This window comes from Sebastes umbrosus, chromosome 3 (genome assembly GCF_015220745.1).
Source record: "Sebastes umbrosus isolate fSebUmb1 chromosome 3, fSebUmb1.pri, whole genome shotgun sequence".
NCBI classification, from domain to species: Eukaryota; Metazoa; Chordata; class Actinopteri; order Perciformes; family Sebastidae; genus Sebastes; species Sebastes umbrosus.
In genome coordinates this window covers 38,696,956-38,720,867 of record NC_051271.1, presented here as the reverse complement: position 1 = coordinate 38,720,867, position 23,912 = coordinate 38,696,956, and the positions used below count along the sequence as shown (strand labels likewise).

At 41.3% G+C, this 23,912-nt stretch overlaps 1 protein-coding gene and 1 long non-coding RNA gene across 4 annotated transcripts in view; one reads left to right on the top strand and one right to left on the bottom strand.

Annotated features, from left to right (window-relative positions):
* The window catches only part of LOC119484938 (phosphatidylinositol 5-phosphate 4-kinase type-2 beta), a 28,440-nt gene that overhangs the window by 1,506 nt on the left and 3,022 nt on the right, over positions 1–23,912 (bottom strand). Inside the window, exons 2-10 of one of the 3 annotated variants that reach the window (XM_037764121.1) lie at positions 16,545–17,030; positions 12,398–12,495; positions 9,095–9,191; positions 8,800–8,952; positions 8,264–8,410; positions 5,783–5,821; positions 4,941–5,054; positions 2,617–2,878; positions 2,343–2,446 (exon numbers count right to left, since the gene is read on the bottom strand). In XM_037764121.1, the coding sequence (XP_037620049.1) occupies positions 2,343–2,446; positions 2,617–2,878; positions 4,941–5,054; positions 5,783–5,821; positions 8,264–8,410; positions 8,800–8,952; positions 9,095–9,191; positions 12,398–12,495; positions 16,545–16,688 (1,158 nt within the window). In that variant the 5' untranslated portion in view covers positions 16,689–17,030. Of the gene's footprint in view, positions 1–2,342; positions 2,447–2,616; positions 2,879–4,940; positions 5,055–5,782; positions 5,822–8,263; positions 8,411–8,799; positions 8,953–9,094; positions 9,192–12,397; positions 12,496–16,544; positions 17,154–23,912 lie in introns of those variants that run through there. The other 2 variants (XM_037764122.1, XM_037764119.1) reach the window with 2 other exon arrangements.
* Positions 1,736–17,353, top strand: LOC119484940. The gene is made up of 2 exons (XR_005206141.1): positions 1,736–1,782; positions 17,009–17,353. It is a non-coding gene; the product is annotated as an uncharacterized LOC119484940 (long non-coding RNA).

The following is a 23,912-nucleotide window of genomic DNA, read 5'->3' as shown; positions in this document are numbered from 1 at the left end:
TAGCCCGTGACGGGAGACTTTGACCAATCACAGGTCATTTGAGAGAGAGAGAGCGTTCCTATTGGCTGTGCTCCGGCTGGCGGGCGGTGCCTGGTATTTCCTCAGCAGATCTCAACATGGCTGCCGGGTCACAAACTTTCTCATTTTACAGCTAAACCGTGCACTACAAGATGTTTCTGAAAACATTTGAGGAGAGAAATAGTCATTACAGTAACAGAATAATGATTCATATTTGATCAGCGCTGCCTAGTTTGACCGTTTGATCGGAGTTTGCGAGGGATTGACAGCCGGCTCTCATAGACTGCAGCTGGACGGCAGACTCCAAATCAGCTCTGATTGGTTGTTCTCCTCCGGTCTGTGAAATCTTGCAAATGCCGTTGGGAGCACCGGAGGACACCAGAGGAACATGATTTTTTTTTCAGATTACCTGTCTCATGCACTACTGTCAGGATATAGTGACCCTTTTATAAAAATAACTTTAAATAACTAATACATTTCTACCCACTGCTGCATTAATTCATCATTGTGAAAACTACACTTATTCTTATGAGATGTGATTTATTTTTACTTCATTATGGAAATGTTCATTTGTGTCTCACTAGTCAGCCAATCACATAATCCCAGTCTCTCTGAACAAGCTCCGGAACCACAGACATTTAAACACAACTGTCCAAAACGTCAACACTTCATCATTTTAACCTGCTAGACATTTGTGTGAAATTGTCATAATCAGCATATGAATTGAGTTATGGCCAAAAAATGTGTTTTGTGAGGTTGCAGTGACCTTTGACCACCAAAATCTAATCATCCTTGAGTCTAAGTGGATGTCTCTCATGTCATGTCATCTTCAACCTCTTATCCGGGGTCAGGTCGCGGGGGGCAACAGCTCCAGCAGGGGACCCCAAACTTCCCTTTCACGGGCCACATTAACCAGCTCTGACTGGGGGATCCCGAGGCGTTCCCAGGCCAGTGGGGAGATATAATCTCTCCATCTAGTCCTGGGTCTTCCCCGTGGCCTCCGCCCAGCTGGTCGTGCCTGGAACACCTCCCTAGGGAGGCGTCCAGGGGGCATCCTTACCAGATGCCCGAACCACCTCCGCTGGCTCCTTTCAACGCAAAGGAGCAGCGGCTCTACTCCGAGTCCCTCACGGATGACTGAGCTTCTCACCCTATCTCTAAGGGAGACGCCAGCCACCCTCCTGAGGAAACCCATTTCGGCCGCTTGTACCCGCGATCCAGTTCTTTCGGTCCTGATGACCCTCATGACCATAGGTGAGAGTAGGAACGAAGATTGACCGGTAGATCGAGAGCTTTGCCTTCCGGCTCAGCTCTCTTTTCGTCACAACGGTGCGGTAAAGCGAATTCAATACCGCCCCCCCCGCTGCTCCGATTCTCCGGTCAATCTCACGTTCCATAGTCCCCTCACTCGCGAACAAGACCCCGAGGTACTTGAACTCCTTCACTTGGGGTAAGGACTCATCCAAGTGGATTACCTCCAGGCGTTCCTGAGATATCACATTTTGGGTCGGTGTCCCATGCGCGCTCGTGTGTGGCTACACAGTTCAGACTCAGACTCCAACACAAACTACACGGAAGCACCAAAACCTCTTGGTTGTATCTAGTGAAGCCCGTCTGTTAAACAGTGTTGGCCGCGGTCGGAGGACGCGGGGGAGACCGTAGCTTTGGTCTCCAGGGCCGGAGTCTCTGCTGTACTCTGCTCCTCTGCCTGCTTGCCTTCACTCACACACCGTGCTCTTTCTCTCTCTTTTGCTCTACTCTCACGTGCATGCGTGCACACTCCACACTGCAGAAGAGTTAGTTTAGCTCTGAGAATATCTAGTGAATGTACAGTGGACGTTTGTGCAGAAATAACTGCTGCAGCTCCTCCAGACCAACAGAGGTTTCCCGTGTCTTGTGAAGTGACGGGGCTCCGCAGAGAGAAACGTTATCGTCTCCGACCAAAACTCTGGTGTCTCCCCTGTTCCCTCCGGCCGCGGTCGGGGGGCTGAGGCAGGAAAAGCCAACACTAGGATAAGCAGTGATTCATGGAGAGACCTTCGTCTGGTCAGCTAACATTACTGCCAAGCAGCTGAAATATAGAGTGATATTGTGGTTTAGCTGACGTGTGTCTCCTCACTGTTTTGAGTGATGCTCGTTTATGTCTATGTAGAGCGAGCACAAGCGCGAGGACGCTGACTTTCGTTGACTTAACGGCCACAGGTGTCGCTGTTAACAAGCAATTTCTGATTCTTACATCAGTCCCTTTAAATATTCTATATAATCTGCCCTTTGTAATGTGTAGCCATAGACTGATGGATCATGATGGAGTATTTGACACTCACCCCGTGTTTCACAGTTTTGGCAGCATGTGCAGCTTTTTTCTTAGCGTCATAGTGCGTGAGGATGTCGATGATAGCCATGAAGTATACTTCCTTCTTCACAGCACCTAGCACAAGAACAACACATCACAAGGTTTTTACTTTCAACTGAAGATAAGTGATAAAGGCTGCTGTGGCTCTGTGGGACACACATTTCTACTACTATTGCATGAGAACTGTAGCTTTGACCGTTCTACAGCTAAGTTCAGTAAGTCAGATGGATGTCAAAGACCCTCACTGTCGTGGCTCTTGATTGCGTAAACGTCCACAGAGGGGTCAAACTCCCCGGGGCCGAAGAATCCTCCGCAGTTGAGAGGGTTCCCGGGGCTGTCGGGAGGCGTGCCGAAGGAGCCGGTGAGCACGCCTCCGCCCATCCCGTCGTTCTCGTACTCCTCCTCCTCTCCCACGCCCTCCACGTCCATCTCCTCCTGCTCTGCCCGATCCACATCATGGATTCCCACCAGGAGACTGTAGTCCATGATCTTTAGGGTTGCCAGGAACTGACACACACATACAATACACACAGAAAACATTCAATGTAATGCCTTGGTGTCACATCTGCACTTCAGGGGTTTCTCAGTCATACGGGTCAGAAGGACCTTTTTTTAGGATTGACATACTGTAGGGCTGTACCGAATAGTTCCATGCTTCATTCAGAACGTTGACGTTCAAATTTTAAATCAACTTTTGAATGCTGCGCAGCTTTAATTTTTTCTTGCATGTCTATATCTTGTGTTTAAACCCGGTTGTCAAAACCAAACCAACCATTAAAAAAACCTCAACCCATCCATCTGACTGCGGGTCACTCTCTAACCTGTCCAGTCTCCTTTGAGTGTCCACACTCACTAACCGGTACTTCTGCACAGTTGCAGATAATGATTAGGCTACACTCATATTATAATACTAAATATTATTCGTATTATACCATTTTTAGAATTAGATGTGTGATCCAAACATTTCCAATAACTAACTATAAGTTGTATAGTCCAAAAGTCAGAATTTATTGAAAAAAGATAGATGTAATCATTTCCAAACTTCACAACATGTTTTTACATAACGAAGTATTCTGCCTCAATCCATATTTGTCGGTGTTAAGCCTTTCAAAAACAACATTTTCACTGCAGTCAAAAAGCTGTTTGCTCTCTGGCTCGCTGCACACAAAGGGAGGCATGGCCTGTATTAACGGGGCGGTCTAGCAGCAAACTAACAGCACCATAAATTACATTTATATAACCACAACAACACTAAATCTATTTGTTTTTCCAATTCCTTTAGGGTGATAGCGTCATAAAGTAAGATGACTGACATTCGAAGCTTCATTTGGAAACCTCAATAGAAGTTTCAAATGTAAAAAAAAAAAAAAAGAAAGAAAAAGAAACTCTTAACATCCCTGGAACTCCTACATGTTTACATCCTGTATTTTACACTGATGTTCATTAACGTGCTCTGTCCCAATCAAATTAATTAATAAATGAAATGAGACTGAAATTCCATACAATATGTGTTCAAAGTAAGTGAATTTTAAAGAAACAAATCACTTGTAATGATGGGTATCATATCTCTCATTTCACTTTCTTTCAGCTCTTTATTGTTTTGTATTAGTCTCCCCTGATAAACCCACTGCCCGCTACCTGCCCATCACCAAACAACAGACGAGTTGGTGATTAAATGGTGAACACAGAGGAGCTTTTAGCTGCAGAAGAGCCAGATATTTCCCTCAGGAGTTGGTGGAGACCAACACCAGAGCTTAAAAGGAGAGAGAATACTGGACTTACATTGGCCAGGTGGCCAGAAACAAGACTCAAAATGAATGTTAGTGTTGCTTTGCGTTAGCTGGATGTGTAAATAGACAACTGTTTGCCAAAACAACTTTAAAGCTGTGATAATACGTAATGTGTTTATAGGATCATAGTCCCCAAAGAAATCAATTCATACCACTTTAATGTGTGATAGCACATTATTGTCAGAATTGTCAGACTGAGCTTTTTACTACGATAGAACAATAGAACTGTGCACTAGAGTACAACCTCAGCATGATTTCACTGAAATACAACCACACTATCATTTATACAAACTCTTTCAATACTTATACCCTTTTATACTTTACTTGGAGGAATATAAATACCCTAATGAAATAGATTAAAATTGGTCTAGTTAGTACAGTATAAGGTTATATTGTAAATGAGAAACTCTCATCAAAGAACAAGTATTGAAGTACACCAATACCAGCTTTTGGTATTTGACGATTTTAAGTACACGATGCCACCGAAACAAAAGTATTTAGGTTTGACACCCAAACTAATCAAATAATAGATCAAAAATAACAAGATTAAAATGACTTAAAATCTAAATTGTGTAAAAGCAATTCAAAGATGGTGAGGTGTGACGTGAAAAACTGATTCTGAGTTGCTCATATGGATTATTCCACTGTGGTAAAAAGCACAATCACAGCACTTGTTTTGTGTGAACATCGAAGGACAGTCAGAAGAGTCTAAACAAAGCAAAGGCCCCGCACTAGGTTTTTAAAGCCGATCAATTCTAAAACCCGGATGTGTTTCTTACCTCTACGTCCCGTTTTAGCTTCTCCAAAAAGTACTTCTTGTTGTCGTCTCCTATTTGCAGCTTCTGGCCTTCATTCAGGAAGTCGTTGTCTTTAAACGTGGGTAGTTCTTTAGCCTGAGGAGAGGGGAAGTGTTTTGGTATCAAACAGTAGCAGACATGTTGGTAATGAGGATGATTAGAAGTCACCTGCATCATACAGATAATACTGATAACTGTTACAATTAACACTGTCATAAATGTCATATTACATCAAAAAATATTTACATATTTTTCGATGATTATTTTTTATAACTATTCTTCAGTAATGTAGATATAATGACTAAGTGTAAAAGAAAAATAATAAAACAGCTAGAACAATCTGGTAAGTTCAGAAAATTGCATCACTTTATTGTAATGTAGTCTTTAAAACCAGGAAAAAAACAACACTATGCAATATCACGATGTCACGATATCCAAAATCTAAGACAATATCTAGTCTTATATCACGATATCGATATAATATTGATATATTTCCCAGCCCTGATACATAGAGATAAAGTCAAAATCGATAGTCTTTCCGTGATTTCTGGTTTCATGGGACAGAGAAAGTCCCATTCCAACAACTCAAAGTGATTGTCTATTAAAGTGTCAGTAGTACATACTAACAAACAAAACAAGTTCAACACAGTATTACACACTGACCACATGAGGCCAGTGCAAAACGCACCACTACAATACATCTGTTTACTTAAAACGTACTTAATTTAGCTGTCACTTGACAAGTTTCCCCGTGGGGTGAGCTCAGGGCGTTTATTTTGGTCCCATCATGTCAGCAGCCGTCACTGCACAGAAATAAAACGTACCTTCTCCTTGTCGCTGGCTTCCCTTGAGACTGTAGAACCCTAAGAATGAGAATAAAAATAGAATTCACTGAAAGAAGCTCGAGATACATCAGAGGCATTGTTAGCATATTACCCATTTTGACTCAGACAGCGTCTTTTAACTGTCAATATTGTAGCAGTAAGGTTGTTTTCTTCAGAGAATGTTTGGCAGGAGAACAGGCTTGTGCTAGGAAGGATTGTTTTAGGTTGCACAGTAACATTCAACACAAACCCAGAATTCTTTATTGATGAGCTGGATTTGTAATCTCCTACAAATGATACCAGGAGAGTATGAACTATCCGCTATTTAAATTCATAGACATGCCCATTTTCTTCATTGTTACTTTGCTGGACGATATATATTTATCTTAAGCTACTGCTCAGATATTAAAAGTGGTAAAAATATACACAGAATGATTTGAATTATTAAAGTATTTTTTATTATTACTAGGGCTGTCAATCAATTCAAATATTTAATCGCGATTAATGATTGTCCCTAGTTAATCACAATTAATCACAAATTAATCGCACATTTTTTTTACCTGTTCAAAATGAACCTTAAAGGGAGATTTGTCAAGTATTTAATAGTCTAATCAACATGGGAGTGGACAAATATGCTGCTTTATGCAAATGTATGTGTATATTTATTATTGTAAATTAATTAACAACACAAAACAATGTCAGATATTGTCCAGAAACCCTCACAGGTACTGCATTTAGCATAAAACAATATGCTCCAATCATAACATGGCAAACTGCAGCCCAACAGGCAACAACAGCTGTCAGTGTGTCAGTGTGCTGACTTGACTATGACTTGCCCCAAACTGCATGTGATTATCATAAAGTGGGCATGTCTGTAAAGGGGAGACTTGTGGGTACCCATAGAACCCATTTACATTCACTGATCTGGAGGTCAGAGGTCAAGGGACCCCTTTGAAAATGGCCATGCCAGCTTTTCCTCGCCAAAATGTAGTGTAACTTTGGAGCGTTAGTTAACCTCCTTCGCGATGAGCTAGTATGACATGGTTAAAATGAATTTGAAGTTTTACTTTGATCTAACAGTGGGGTCAGTCCATCAGAAATCAATACTTTGGAGTACTGCAGGGGGTACGTGAGATTTCTTTAAACTGTTAATTTAAAAAATATCAGCCATGCATAATTCCTAAAATAATTATACTATGATAAGATATAATAAAAAATGGAAATGTAAGTTATATTATTATATAATATAATATTCCTATTTCCAGTGCAATCGTTAACTGCCATAAACTGTCAACTCTGTTCAGTGTGACTGGGAAGCCAGTTTCGATATTGAATGACAGACAAAAAATCAAGAGAATGTCTTTGTGGTTGAAACGAGGCAGCAATACAACAGCAAAGGCAAAAAAACAGGCTGTGCCTGGAAAAGAGTGTAATCAGTGCAGCTGCCTCCCTGCCACCGAAGAATGACAAAGATCCTCAGTGAAGCACGAGCTTTTGTTTCTCACTGAACTGTACATGCAGTTCAATGCAACTACAATGCCGTCTTGGTGTTAATGCATGACGACAAAAAAATGGGTTGCCATGAATTGAGTGATAGATACTAAACATTTGAAATGGAGCATTTAAAGGTCCCATATTATAAAAAAGTGAGATTTTCATGTTTTTTATTATAAAGCAGGCTTCATTGCTATATAAATACTGTGAAAGTATCGAAACTCTCAATCCACAGGGAAATACACACAGCCCGTATTCAGAAACTCTGTCTGTCCATTTGTGATGTCACAAATATACAATATTTAGACCCTTTACACAGATTTAAACGTAAACATTCTAAATGTGTCCCAGTTTATTCCTGGTTGCAGTGTATGTGAATGTCATCAGCTGACAGGAAGTACACATGGACTCAAGCTGTTGCCTAGCAACGCAATTCTGTAGCAATTTGGTCGCAATTCCGTCGAAATGCACTAAAACAGAGCGTTTAAGACAGAGGGTAAATACAGGTATATATTCAGGCCAACAGTATGAGGAAAATAAAGTTTTTTTTAACATTACAGCATGTAAACATGTTCTAGTAGAAACACAAAATACAAGTATGATCCTGAAAATGAACATAATGTGGGACCTTTAAGTGTTTTTCAGTTACAGGGTTGTTGTTGGGTAAATCAGACGCTGATGTCGCAGCGCTGTATTCGTACGTTTTTATATAGGCTTTCTTTTTCTACCAAAAATGTTTTGCGCTGGTCAGGGGATATTTGGCTGATAAATATATATTTCAAATGGGGTACATTATTGAAAAAGGTTTGAGAACCACTGGTCTAATGAGAGAGATGGACGGTGTTGCACAAATGTGTGATTGAAGTCTGTGCTCAGTATTCAGTTGTGTGTGTGTACGTGATTTATCCTAAGAAAGATATGTGTGTGTGTGTGTGTGTGTGTGTGTGTGTGATCGTGGTGTAGTGTTGTAAACCAACGTGTTTTTACCTTCAGGTCGTACTTGCGGTGTACCGTGAGGCGATGGCTGAATACATTCCGGGTCACCACCATGTACGTCTCCACGCCGTCCACTGTTAGCCTGTACATGCCCAGGAACTGAGGGAGCAGCGTGTTGCCATGACACTCCACTATAAACTGGAGACAATCAGGGGAGGAGAGCAGAGAGTGGAACGGAAAGTGTGGGAGTAAGGAATCAAATATACTGTATGAAAACTGATTAAAACTGGACACGGCGCTGCTCTACAGTCGGATCATTTCTGCATCATTTACATGCATCACTGACACTGACTCTAGGTTTCAAATGAAGGAAGCACATCTTAAGTTATTTTCACGGACTGATGCTTCCTAAATTTCTTTCCTACAATCCATCCATATCAACAGTGAACATTTAGATTAGATAGTGTATGAAAGCAACAATACTCATACCCAACATGTATTACACATATTGAAGTACTGAGTCAGAAATGCTGGGCTATTTGATTCTGTCTCTGTATGTCCCATGTGGAGCTACGAGGGCCTTCTACCTGGTGATATTTCTTTAGGATGTTGTGCATCTCGGCGATGTCCTCACTGGACACGGTTTTAATTACAAAGCGGTGGTCGTAGCTGGACAGGAAGCGGTTGCCGAAACGACCTTGGGAGTCGCTGTTAAGTGGGGCGCTCCTCGTCAGAGAGTTCTGCCAAAAAAAAGCAAAAAGGAGACATCCATTTCTATTCCTACATCGAAGTAGACATTTTAAACTTCCTAAGACCTCTTTAAAATCATTTTCATTTCATTCATCAACGTTTGTTTGTATCCTCTGACCAGAAGTGACTCACCTGGTAGTCCTGGTCATCGATGCAGAACCTCTCCCTCAGGTTTCTGAACACCATGGGACAGTACTCTTTGAACTTAAAGCGACTAGGCAGGTTTTCTCTGACAAGGAAGAGACAGAGAGTCACACTCAGTCAACAGACAGGAGCTCAGAGGCTAATTACTGACAATGAGGAAGAAGACTGACTGATATTTGCTTGTTAGATTTATTTCTGCTTTTGTGTGTGGATCCTGCACAGACAGTTCTACAATTCACAGTTGACATTTACAGCTTTTAGCTCCTTTTCCAAATCTATTTGTTCTACTTGAGAGCTTAACTTTAGATGCTGCTCTGTTTGCAGGATGAGAACATTTTAAAGTGCATCAAATAGCAAAGTCAACCCTAACATCAGCCTTTTTAATCAACACCTCATTTCCATTTAGTATTGCAAACAAAACAAGTTTCATGACGTGAGCTAAAGCACCGACATCATTTCCATTCACTTCTAAGGCCAGATTTGTACAAATCAAAAACAGTAAACAGATGGAACTAGTGGTTAAATCTGTATTCCTATTGGTAGTTAACATATAGATTTGATTTTGTTCAATTAAAGAAATGCAAAGAGATGTATGATCGCAAACTAGTGAACAATACCACCGACCGAAAACCTTTATCACAACTAAATATGATAGAAGGTAGAATCTGAAATGCAAAGAAATGAGGGCTGTCAAAGTTAACGTGATAATAACATGTTGATGCAAATTTGTTTCAACACCACTAATTTCTTTAACCTACTAACACAACTTGCAATTTTTAAGCTGTAGCGGGCTCAGTTTTAAAGCTAGAGTGAAGATACTGGCTTCAAGTAAAAGGAGGTTAAATATCGTTTCGAACTTACGCTAAAAAGTGACATGGCCATTTTCAAAGGGGTCCCTTGACCTCTGACCTCCAGATATGTGAATGAGTAAATGGGTTCTATGGGTACCCACGAGTCTCCCCTTTACAGACATGCCCACTTTATGATAATCACATGCAGTTTGGGGCAAGTCATAGTCAAGTCAGCACACTGACACACTGACAGCTGTTGTTGCCTGTTGGGCTGCAGTTTGCCATGTTATGATTTGAGCATATTGTTTTATGCTAAATGCAGTACCTGTGAGGGTTTCTGGATCAATATCTGTCATTGTTTTGTGTTGTTAATTGATTTACAATAATAAATATATACATACATTTAGCATAAAGCAGCATATTTTCCCACTCCCATGTTGATAAGAGTATTAAATACTTGAAAAATCTCCCTTTAAGGTACATTTAGAACAGATAAAAAATGTGATAAATCAAATGTTAAACCATTTTAATTGACAGCCCTAAAAATAAATCGGAATTGCAGCTAAAATCACAACTCCAGTGTGGCTATATCACTTGCTTTATGGTTAAATAGTCATTTTCAATCTATTTGCATTTCACATTTCAGCCTTTATCATATTTTGTCATGAGAACAGATTTGGGTTGCTGTTATTGTTGGTTGGTTTGTGTCTGGTTGGTAGCACTTTGATATGCAAGTTCTCACAGCAACGTGAGGCTTCTGGGAACTGTAAATGAGCAACAAACAGACCAAACCACATGTGCATATACTGTAGGTGCATCACTCAAAGAAGCTACAAGATTATCAAATGTGTACAGGATAGCAGTTTTCTAAGCACAGATACACTCCATCAACAACAAGGAACAAAGTCCACAGTTAAAAAATAGCCAACAGTGTTGTGATGAACACTATATTGGTGCTTGACAATTACCACTAAATGTCATGCAACCTTAAGGCCCAGACACACCAACCTGACATCAAAGAACTAGCGTCAACGAAGGCCACCAGTTGCGTCGCCTCACGTCTCCTTTGTCTTGGCCAAAAAGCTGCACTTGAACACACCGCAAAGACGACAGCCGACGGCCAGTTAGCATGTACGTTCTGCTCCTGCGTGAGAGGAAATAGCTCTCCACACCAGCAGGCGGCGGTAATCTGTACTCATCATTCAAAGACGGGAAACAGGAAGACCGAGAACGGCGGATATACAAGCCGTTGTTATGATACGTACGTGAAACAAAGCGGCGTTTGCCGACCATTTTCACACCACTCTCACTCACCACTTAGCTTGATTCCAGATGTTCATGTCACTGTGAAGATAGCCGTGTGTTGGAATGATCAGATGAGATGAAGATGAAACATGAGAAGAGCCTTCTGTGATTTTCCTCTCGACTTTACTCGTTGGTTTGCTTTCCTCACTTCTGTTTCTCTTCTCCTGCACTGATTCGTTTAAGCTGGACAGCCAATCAGAGTGATATCTCTCACCGACGGGCTCCACCGCTGATTCATGATGCTGAATCGGCCGAATAAACACAGGCTGCACTAGAGCCGACGATGCAGGACACACCGAAAAAACTAGGCCGACGTCTGACCGTCGGGTTGGTGTGTCAGGGCCTTAATAGGACCCACCTTTATGGTAGAGACTGCTGTGGTGACCCAGCTACTTCAGACTCAAAGTGATGTTTATTGAGTGTTGACATTATTTTGTCCACTCCTGTATACAAGACCAAATTTAATTTCTCTGACTGTGGGAGATGATGATCACATGCTACAACTGGCGTCGGCCAGTTTAGTCGGAGAGCGTCCGTCAGTCTAGTTTTTTCGGTGTGTCCCGCACCGTCGGCTCTACACCGCCCGTGTTGGAGGTTTTTCAGATGATTCAGTGTGTTGAATCGGAGTCGGAGCCCGTCGGTGAGAGATATCACTCTGATCGGCTGATCAGCTTATACGAATCAGCGCAGGAGAAGAAGAGAAACGGAAGTGAAGAAAGCAAACCAACGAGTAAAGTCAAGAGGAAAATCACAGAAGGCTCTTCTCATGTTTCATCTTCATCTCATCTGATCATTCCAACACACGGCTATCTTCACAGCGACATGAACATCTGGAATGAAGCTAAGTGGTGAGTGAGAGTGGTGTGAAAATGGTCGACAAACGCCGCTTTGTTTCATGAACGTATCATAACAACGGCTTGTATATCCGCCGTCCTCGCTCTTCCAGTTTCCCCTTTTTGAATGATAAATACAGTTACAGAGTTATTTCCTCTCACGCAGGAGCAGAACGTACGTGCTAACTAGCCGTCGGCTGTACTCTGTGAGGTGTGTTCAAATGCAACTCGTCGGCCAAGACAAAGGCGACGTGAGGCGACGCAACAGTCGGCCTTCATCGCCGCTAGTTCTTTGATGTTGATTTAGTGCGTCTGGGCCTTAACAGACTGCACTGACGGTGTATAAGCCGTGATGTACCTACTTGTTAAATAGGTGGTTGTCCACTTTGATCTTACTGTAGGCTTTAAAGTCATCTGGCATCAGCATTACTGGTACAGGCACATTACTTAACTCGTTAATCTGAGGGAGAGAAGTGACAAAGAGAGAGAGATCAGACAAGAGCCTGAGGCTGATATACACACTGACAGACTGTATCATTAAGAAATCACAGCAGCAATATTGACATTTTGCAATTTCAATACAGACACAGTTTGAAAATGATGGTTAAAAACAGACTCCTCCAGAAAGTACTCCTGTTGTGCAAACATAATATCAGTATTCAGTCAATCAGTATTCAAAAACAATATGTTTTGCCATTTTCATGTGACCCAAACACATTCTGCCAAATCTCAGCGAGTGTTTACCAGCACCAATCATTAACTCTGGGACCAAAGAGCAGGCTGGCCGTTTCTCTTGCTACTGCTGCTAATGCCACCCCCTCATCCCACCCCCCAACTCTGATCTTATCTGCTGAAACACATCCAGGACAAAAGCTCACACTGATAGACTTCAGAAAAAACTTCTTGTAGATTATCAAGTAAACAACCATACAAGAGAAACTGGGGGGAAAGATTGAAGAGATACCAATACGTCAGGGAGAGAGTAGAGTCAAACAGCATTCAGTAAGAACAGACGGGTAAATTCAAAAGGGCAGCAAAGCGGCAGTAACAGTCCTGGCAGTGCTGTTTGTTATTATGTTCTTCTCATTTTGAGAAGTCAACTCAAACACCTGATGGTGCATTAATGTTAATGCAGTGAAAATATGCTGCTGTTATACCAGTGTAACAGCTGCTTGGTACAATATTTAGTAAGCGCACACACATACAAACAGGGGTGTGAGACAATATGGATACACATGGGTATCACAATATTATGTGTTGTGATATTATATCAATTCTCCAAAACACTAATTAATTAATCTCTTGAAAATCTGACAGCCCGCCATCGAGCCTGGCCGCTATTCAATATCTTGGAGGTCGTAGTGGGCTCAGTTTTAAAGCTAGAATGAAGTTACTGGCATCATATGAAACTAAAAGAATTAAGGAATCCATTGGTACCAACCAGGTCATACTAGCTTGTCAGGAAGGATATGCTCCCGACAGAGGTACATAAGGGTACTCAGTTGTTTTTAACCCTATGAGACCGGCAGGATCGCGGGCAACCCCAACCGACTTTACTGTCTTTCAGAGGCAGTAGCAGGTTCAGTTCCAGAGCAAGAGTGAAGATATCATATGAAACTAGAAAAACTAAGGAATCCACTGGTAACAACCATGTCATACTAGCTTGTGGGGAAGGAGGCTAAATAACGCTCCAAAGTTATGCTACATTTTGGCAAGGAAAAACTGTCATGGCCATTTTCAAAGGGGTCCCTTGACCTCTGACCTCCAGATATGTGAATGTAAATGGGTTCTATGGGTACCCACGAGTCTCCCCTTTACAGACATGCCCATTTTATGATAATCACATGCAGTTTGGGGCAAACACTACGCAGTTTTTGCTTGCAGTATAAATGTGTTATTTATGCCCATTCTAAAAAATGGTGCATTTCTGATGTGTTCTTTATACTTTGTCATTTTTCCTAAATTTAGATTTTAAAAAAAATCAAAATATACTGCCTTGCTTACAGTATATCGCAATATATTGAATCGTTACCCCTGTATCATGATACATATTGTAATCGCCAGATTCAAGTTCATAATCAAGTTTTCAAAAAGAAAACAGTCTAGTCAGGTAGCTTCCTAGTGGAGGGAGGCCTGTTCATTATAGGAAATTCAGATATTTGCAGTAAAACTAAACATATCAGAAAGTGAGGTATAACTTGAAGAAGTATGACATTGCGCAGTTATTGAACTTTTAACAGAAAGTTTCTGTATGAACACACTGTGTCATTTATAAACATCACACTCTGTTATTGTAAATAGGAATGCACCGATACCGGATCGGATATCGGGCCGATTCTGACTCAAATAGCTGGATCAGATATCGGTGACAATGTGGCCGATCTATTCAATTCAATTCTAAATTTATATACTATATACATTATACCCTGGAATTTGTCCTGTTTAAGTTTTGACCAATTTGTTGCTGCAGGATTTATCATTTTGATAATAAATAACAATTCAGTAAATGTATATAAATGCATGCATTTGTTACATTTTGTTTTCCAAAGTTAGAAAAACAATGTTTAAGTCAAGCCTGATGTTGCCTTACACATAATACACTGGTATCGGATCAGTACTCTGTATCGGCCGATACCCAAAGCCCAGGTATCGCTATCAGTGTCTGGACTGAAAAAGTCAGATTGATGCATCCCTAACTGTAAAGGTGTCGTTTGATAATGCTGAATGGGCTCAGTCAGTAAAATACAAACACTCCCTTAACTTGAAGCTCGGAGCCCACTCCCGAGTGGGCAATTATTTGCGGACGTGACATAAAACAAAAAGCGAGGGATTAACAGCATCAAACAGGTGGTGCGGTACATCATCTAAACACTATCTGACACTGTGTGGAAGTGAATTCCTGCAGCATCGCAGCTTGGGGGGGGGCACTATTAAAAATGCATCCAACTCCTGACTGGAAGAAGAGGGCTTTGATGAGAAGTCCGTTTGATGTCTTGAATCGGCTTCCCACCTACACCTCAAATCACCAGGCCTGTGTGCTGCCTGCACCCACACGCCCACTGCCAAAGATCACCCACTGAATAGTGGAGATGCTGCAGTGATAACCATATCATTAGCTGTTCCCTTAATGCCTTGGTTGTATGCATTCTATTGTAATTTCATTGAACAGGCCAGCTAGTGTTTGTGTTTCTTATGTTATGTCTTGCAGAAACCAGCGTGGTTTGATACAGATACACACACACACGTATCCCCAGTGTCACAGTGTCAAATCTGCTGTGGCTGTTGTTGTCACTATCTGCTGTTTTGGCAGTTAAATACTTTTGAGTTACTGCCAATTACTGATAACATTCATGTATGAGAGAAGAGTCAGTTTACCACCCAATACTGTCATTTCATCACAACAGCACCAATGTACTTTAACTGACGTGAGGGAACCAACAATAAAGGATGTGGGGAAATAAATGACACCTGACTGTGACAATGAACTCACACAATGTTATCAGGTTATTCAGAGCAGATCAAAAAGTTTCCACCCTGAACACAATCCTCATACCTGATACTTCTCAAGCATCAATCACACGGTGCCAGTCCACAATGGCTGTCTGACCAAACAGTTACCAGGTGTACTGCACATTAGGTAAGGGGCAAGTTGTTGGTCCAAACCCCAATCCACCCATCCATCACTGGTGTCCAATCTGCCTCTCGCTGGGCTCTTCGTAGCCATAGGGCAGTCTCGGGCCAAAATTGAATGTGATATATTTTTCTGCTCTATTTATAGGGGAATGATGTGATGGAATAAACTGCAGCAGTTGGATGCATGCACCGAGCACTGGGGCTGCACATGCACGCTCAGAGCAGGTGTATTGAACCAGCAGGGAGGCTGCTGCTGCTGCTGTCTGCAGCTGTGGGGCTGAAATCAGAGTAACCTGCTGCTCTGCTCCGGCTGCCTGGCTGCTCCGGCTGCCTGCCTCGGCTGCCTGCTCTGGCTGCCTGCCTGTCACACCCCTCCCACTCCCACTCCCACTCCTCCATGCCTGCACTACATCAGCCGCAGCGCACGACTCTGGCTCTAAAACACTTCACCATCCATCATTAATGATGGCGCATTGTTAACGCGACAATTTGAGGTGAAAATACACAGACATGCTGATTTTCTGATAATCATCCCACAGCTGCAGAGAGTTGATCAGACACACTTCAGATCCCTGCAGAACGCACGCTGCAGGCACCGCGAGCCGCGGCTACATGTAGCTCCCATCAGCAGCAGCTAGCTGCACACACTGTAGGACAACGAGCAGCACATCTCTGTCCAAACATACCGCTAAACACTGAGCTAATATCCATGAAACAGACTGACTACATGGCCGATTGAGAGCATCAGAGCGGGCTGACAGATGAAGGCAGCTGGCTAACAGCTAGCAGGCTAGCAGACTGAATCCCAGCAGCATCATAAACACACCGCTCGCTCACTGGAGACAACATGGAACATGAACATGAACACAGACTCACCGTGTGGTTCACTCCCCACATTAACACGCTGAGAATGGGCTCACTTGCACGGAATAGTTTCACTTTCTGTCCTATAAAATGCTTCTTTTTCGTCTTGGTTTTGCTGGCGCTGACAGGCGCTGCGCTGGTGCAGTTGGAGGACATGTCTCCGGATGTCTCCGGGTCTCCGGCTGGATTGAGGAGACGAGAGACGAGAGACGGCTCTCACTGTCGGTCTCAGCCCCGACACACACAACGACACAATGCGGAGAGTTAAGAGCTTTTAGTAATATCTAGAAGTGCATGGTGCTCGTCGTCCAGCTCGCAGCGGGTCTCTGGTAGAGGATCAGTGTCTCAGTGTCTCTGGTTGGAGTCAGCGGTGGAGCATTGTGCTCCGTCACCACCCTTCCTCCTCCCGAGCAGAGCAGGCCGCGGTGGAGTCCAGACTGAGAGCAGCTAGCCGGCCATCAGGCTGCACAGATCAGCCTCTCTCTCTCTCTCTCTCTCCTCTAAACACTACAACCACCTGGAGAGAAGAACACTTCCTCTCCTCTCCCTTCAGCAGGTGGAACACAGAGCTGATGTGAAGCTGCTTCACTTGTCAGTCAGTAATCCCATCATGATCATGATGCGCCTCAGATTGTTGTCAATCACCAACCAGCGCTGCGTTCAGGGTCTCCTCAAGATGGCGTCTGTGTTACACTTTACAGTCAACAGCGCTCCCAGCAGGCCACAGGGACGACTACAGGGGTTCCACCATGGTGGGAACCATCCATGGATAAGATAAGATAAGATAAGATAGAACTTTATTAATCCCGAAGGAAATTCTTGTGCCAGAGATTGCTCAAAAATACAACAAAATTACAACAAGTTCAAGTGTATAAAATACAAGTTTATAAAATAAAAAAGTACTATTTCTAGCACCAGTGCCTAAAAGAATAACAATTAAGTAAGATACATTCAGTAAAATTAGTAAATAAGATAAGATAAGTAAAATAAAAAAGGTAAAGTAAGCTAACAAACAGATGGTCCCCACACCTGGACGACCCGCAGGGCGAGGAGGGGAGATGGGTAGTAGCAGCAGTCAGGACTGAGGACTAAAATACTGGGACCAGGTCTGACAAACGCACCCATCTGTTAAATGTTAGAAGTTTGATTTTTTTTTCAAAGTTATTTTTTTGGGGGCATTTTCCATTTTTTATTCAGAGGACAGTGGATAGAGTCTTGGAAAGGGGGAGAGAGAGAGTGAATGCGGAAAGGGCCACAGGCCGGATTCGAACCCGGGCCGCCGCGGTCAGGACCAAGCCTTGATACATGGACGCCCGCTCTACCAACTGAGCTAACCCAGGCGCCCACCTGTATACTATTTTTTATATATTTTTTTTATCAAAGTCAATTACCAGCATGAAGGTGTGAATGCTATTTGAAAGCCTTGTACACACCACTAGGAACACATTTCTAGTGGGGAAATACTGTCTTTAAATATATTTAAAAAAAAATGTTTAATAGCCTGTGTCTGAAAAAGAACTCAGCAGGTGTTGATTTTTTTTTTTTTAATTTATATAAATAAATAAATGAACAATACTAATGATAACTTTGTAGTGTGTTAACTCCCCCCAGGTGGCTTAAATGCCCAAACTCCCTGAAAAAAAGATACAGCAGACATGACCTTGGTGTTATCAATGGTAGGTATTGCCCTGGTTGTAACAGCTGATGCACTGAAATAGATAGATAGATAGATAGATAGATGGATAGATAGATAGATAGATAGATAGATAGATAGATAGATAGATGGATAGATAGTCACTTTATTGATCCCGAGGGAAATTCAAGTTTCCAGCATCACAGTTCCATAGTGCTAACATATTAGTAAAAAGACACAAGTAAGTAATACAGAGTATAAGAAAAATATCCCAGATATTAAAATAACAGGAGATGAAGAAACTGTTAAAAATGAACAGGTGCAGGGTATCAACTGAGATACGGGACTAATAAAAAAGTGAATATAGTGCAGAAAGTGATATAGTGCTGGATAATAAAATATAGGAGATATAGATATTAAGAAATGTCAAATATGGAATATAATGCGGGGTAAGAACTGAGGTAGAATTTTTTTTATTTTTTAAATAGACTAAAGTGCAAAATAAAGCTGTACATTGTTTGTAGAATAGAGTAAAACCAGTCTATAAAGGTGCAGAGTAGAGCTGTTGGTGGTGTGCAGAATTAAAAAGTAGCTCAGTCTATTAAAGTGCACTGTGTATTATCTGTCCTGCAGACCGTCCTGCAGACCGTCCTCTTTTGTCCCCCTCCTCCCCAGACAGGTGTTGTATAGTTTGATGGCTCGGTGACATCGGAAATCTGTGACCTGTCAGATTCTGTGTCACTAAATATTCAGCTATGTAAAAGGACTACTGGGTTGGCCAAAGGTTGACAGGTGAGGTGAGAGGTGTGAGTGCTTTAAAGACAAATATAATTTATGCACTACCAAGCTCCTGTTTCTATCTGTAGTATATACTTAGATAAGGTCATACATCTATTTTGTTTGTCTGTTTGATAACGGATCACAATAAATGATGTGGCCATAAACTGTTGGAAAAGTAGCAGAAATTCTTCATCAGGTCACAGAATCTGATGGATCACAAGAATCCTTCACAGATTTGCAGACAAATAAATGAGAAATAAATGTGTGACATTATTCTAATTTCAATGAGTTATGTCTTCATTCAGGTAAAATAGCTTAACACAGAAGGATACAGGACCCACACAATGTAATTCCCCAGGGCAACCCACCACAGATTCAGGTCTGACAACCATGTGTAGAGGCCACGGGGTACGTTCACGCATGCACTACATCAACAGAAATATTCTGCAGAATTAAACCAATTTCAAAGGGTTAGATCTGATGATATTAAGATGTTTTCAGGATAAAAATCAACCAGGTGATGTGGTGAAAAGATACAAAACAGATAGAAAAACTGTGTTCGTTACAAACTTTCTCATGTGATCCTTCAAAGAGGAAACATTACAAAATAAGTGTAAAGTCTGATTAGTCTTCTATTCTCCACTAACTGAATGTTAATGGTTCCACAACAGACATCATGCAATTCAAATTTTAATTAAAATACCAACTTTAAAGGGGCCTTCAATCAATTTTATACATACAGCTAATTTTACTTGTCATTGTTAGTACTACAGTTGTATAATTTTCTATGTGAAGCTGTGCAGTCAGACAATAACCTGACAAAATAACCCTGATGACCTCAACAGGGGCTGATGATGTCATCAGGGTTATCTCAGCTGCGGCCTGGCACTCTGTTTGTCGTCACACTCACAGCTCAATGAAGCTCCTTCTTTAAGGTGGAGGGGATCAATGCAGCGGACACTTTGGGACGAACTTCCTTCTCTCCAGCAAGGAAATACATATCAGAATCTTAAATACTTTATTGATCCCTGTGGGGGAAATTGAGTTACGTTTTGCTCCCGTTCTAGAATATAAATATAGATATATAAAAATAGAGAAATCATAAGAAAATATGAATAAGACATATATATAAAAACAGTGCAAATAATAATGCTGAAAAATAAGATCTATGCAAATAATATACTGTAAATACATGTATTTACAAAAATGCAAGAATAGTGTAAAATAAGAATATAAGTTGAAATGTTCTGTATAAATAAATGCAGTGTTAATGCCAGAGTAAACCAGATTATTGCACAGCTGAATTATTGCATTCAATTATTGTACTGCTAAGTATATTGTTGAATATATAATATAATTATGTAATAAGTTATAGCTCATGAAAGGAGTTAAAAATAATAAACATATGTTGTGTATATATATATATATATATATACATATATATATATATATACAACAATTTACAATCTAATGAACATGTCTAACGTTTTCTAGACTAGACAGGAGTATGTTTGATCTTAAATACGATATGTTTACTTTATGTTGTTGACGTCTGTATGACAATAAAGTAGAATAAATTAAATGTCAGTTTGAGCAGATTACAGTAAATGTTTGTACAGGTGGTCGCACAGAACTTATATTACATCATGTTCCATGACGAACACAAAACGGCGTAGCACGTTGTCAGTAAGGGCAGCTGGATGAGTCGTCATCGATGTAGACTCGCTGTTGGAGGGTTTATAACCCACTTCCACTCCCCGTGAATTGGTTTGGAATGGCACTTAATATGGCGAACCCTCCATGCGAACGCGCAATCGGAGTGGAAGTGGGTAGGGATAGGATGTAGGGGGTGGTTTGGAATTGGGCCTTACAAACAGATGCTATTGAGTTGCATTATGGGAAATGTAGGATCCGTGTTTTTGGAACTGGACCCATTTTAGGGACTATAAGTCAGGATATCCTGGCCTTTATTAGTTGGAATTTGACCTTTTCTTTTTTGAATCTGTCTCTTGTGAGTCCCCCAGCTTTATGGAAGTGAAATATTAAATTACTGGAGTAGCCCTTTAAAGACGTTAAGAAATGTACAACTACACTAAAAGATGCATCAGTTGCAATCGTTTTTGTTGTTTTCTTTTAGGAGACCTCATGTTCAAGAATGCACCGTCCAAAACCAAAGGAATGAAATTCCCTTTAGAATGATTTTTTTTTCTTCCCCTTAATGAAAATATTTTTTTTCTTACATTTCCTAATTCTCAAAGAACTATTCTGTAACAACATAATGTGTGTGTTCCTTGTACTGCTAGCATGCAATCACCATTTACCCCTGTGCAACCCTGTATTTGCCCTGTCGACTGTCCAGTCAGAATACTAGTGATGGGGTGGAAATCTGACTGAGTGACTGAGTCTTCATATACAATATGTTAACATCCCTCGCTAATATGGAAGTCAGTATAGTTTGCAGTAACAGTATTTTGTAAGCTGACCCCAGAGCTCTCACAGGGTTGGAGAAGAAAGCTTTGATGATCTCTGTCGGTTACATACATACATTACATTACATAAGGGTACTGCTGACTCTCCATTAGTTTACAGTATAGTTAGTATTAGGCTACCCTTTTATATTGTAGATTTATTTTTGCCGTGTGTGCTGCTTTTATTATGAGCTGGGTTACCTGGAAAAGGAGATTTCCAATCAGATTTAAATTATTAAACATTAATTTGATACATGATATAAATAAAAATCATATAAAGGTGCTGTTCATAACATTGATAACATTGAGCCACTAGATGCCGCATTCTCCCTCCCTCATTCCATTGCATTCACTTCACAACAAGTCGTTGCCGGACACTTACCGTCAGTCTCAGCCATTTATCCCTTTTTTCCACACTAACTGATGACCCAGAGATACCACGTGATACAAACGTCATTTTACGATTGGCTCACGAGCCTTGTTAGAAGTGTGAACCAAAAGTCAGATATCTTCCACAGAGATAAACAAAACATTCATTTTGGACCCGCCAACATTTAAAAAAATTAATTCACAAACATATATATATAAAATCGGGAAAAAAAGTTTGGAAACTTGTGTTTGGTGGATTATTTCTCTGTTGTTACAATGCTAATTGTCATTGTATTTTAAATGGTTGGAAAGCCTGTTTATTTACCTTCACAATGATGTCCAACTTGTAAGGATCATGCATTTGTGGGATGAGCAGCACAGCTGATTATGTGGGTAGCGCCCAAGTAAAATTTGCCAAAATGCTCTGCCAATGGGAAACAGTGTATTCTCCTGTTGGTATTGACTCTTGTTTTGAGTTGTTTGGTGGATTGGATAATTGTACTACTGTATCTGGGCTTTATGGAGGAAAAGGAAAGTGTGCAATATCAGACATGATGTAGACTATTCACACCACAAAACCTCCTTATATCCTTCATATGGCTTTATCAGAGGTAGCCTACTGAGACTCTTTAGTAAAAGTACCGCAGTCAGAATCTGACTTCAGTAAACTCATCAGTGATACCACTCTACTTACAATGAGCCTCTAGGCAACACAATGTTAGCCTACTTCTACTTTGCCTCTGTACTTTTACTTTTTTGCAAATATGTTTATTGAAATTTTTCACATAACATAAAGAACATACACTTCATATTGCACAAAAAAGGCAAACTTCAACACACCACATAAAGGCACTGTGACTATAATGTAAGTAAAACAAATGCTGTCATATTTGCTGACAAGGTACTAAGATCATATCTCGGTGGAAAAGAAATCGGACTAATTATTAACAAAACCACTCAAAATTCTAGAATGAAATATAAAGAAAAAATAATATATATACTGGGAAAAGAAAGTTTGGAAACTTGTGTTTGGTGGATTATTTCTCTGTTGTTACAATGCTAATGGTCATTGTATTTTACATCATTGGAAAGCCTGTTTATTTACCTTCACAATGATGTCCAACTTGTAAGGATCATGCATTTGTGGGATGAGCAGCACAGCTGATTATGTGGGGAGCGCCCAAAATTGCCAAAATGCTCCGCAAATGGTAAACAGTGTATTCTCCTGTTGGTACTGACTCTTGTTTTGAGTTGTTTGGTGGATTGGATGATTGAACTCTCTATCAGTAACAAGGAACAAACATGACATACTGGCAATTTTACACTTTATTCATTTAATACACCGTCAGGAGCCTCAGTAGCGGTGGAAGATCCATACGCAGCCACAACAGCCTGGCACCTCCTCCTCATGCTGGTCACTAACCTGGTCACACGTTGCTGTGGGATGGCGTTCCATTCCTCAACCAGGATTGGTTGCAGGTCAGCCAGCGTAGCTGTGTTGGTCACTCTAACACGTACAGCACGCCCAAGCTGATCTCACAAGTGTTGAATTGGGTTGAGGTGTGGACTCTTGGCAGGCCGTTCCATTCTCTCTACTCCCACATTGTGGAGGTAGTCTGTGATAACCCTGGCTCTGTGGGGGCGAGCGTTGTCATCTTGGAGGATGAAGTTAGGTCCCAGATTGTGGAGATATGGGATCGTGACTGGCTGCAGAATCTCATCCCGATATCTCACTGCATTGAGATGGCCTTCAATGATGACAAGCCTTGTTTTGCCAGTGAGGGAGATGCCGCCCCACATCATGACACTGCCCTCACCAAAAGCTGTTACTCCATCGGTGCTACAATCAGCATAGCGTTCTCCACGTCGTCTCCATACTTTGACCCTGCCGTCCAACTTTGGCAGACAGAACCTGGACTCATCACTGAACATGACATTCCCCCACATGTTCAGGTTCCATTGTCTGTGTTGACGACACCAGCGCAAACGGGCCTGAAGGTGAAGGGCAGTCATTGCAGGCTTCCTGGTAGCCTTATGAGAATACACTGTTTAGAGCATTTTGGCAAATTTTTCTTGGGCGCTACCCACATAATCAGCTGTGCTGCTCATCCCACAAATGCATGATCCTTA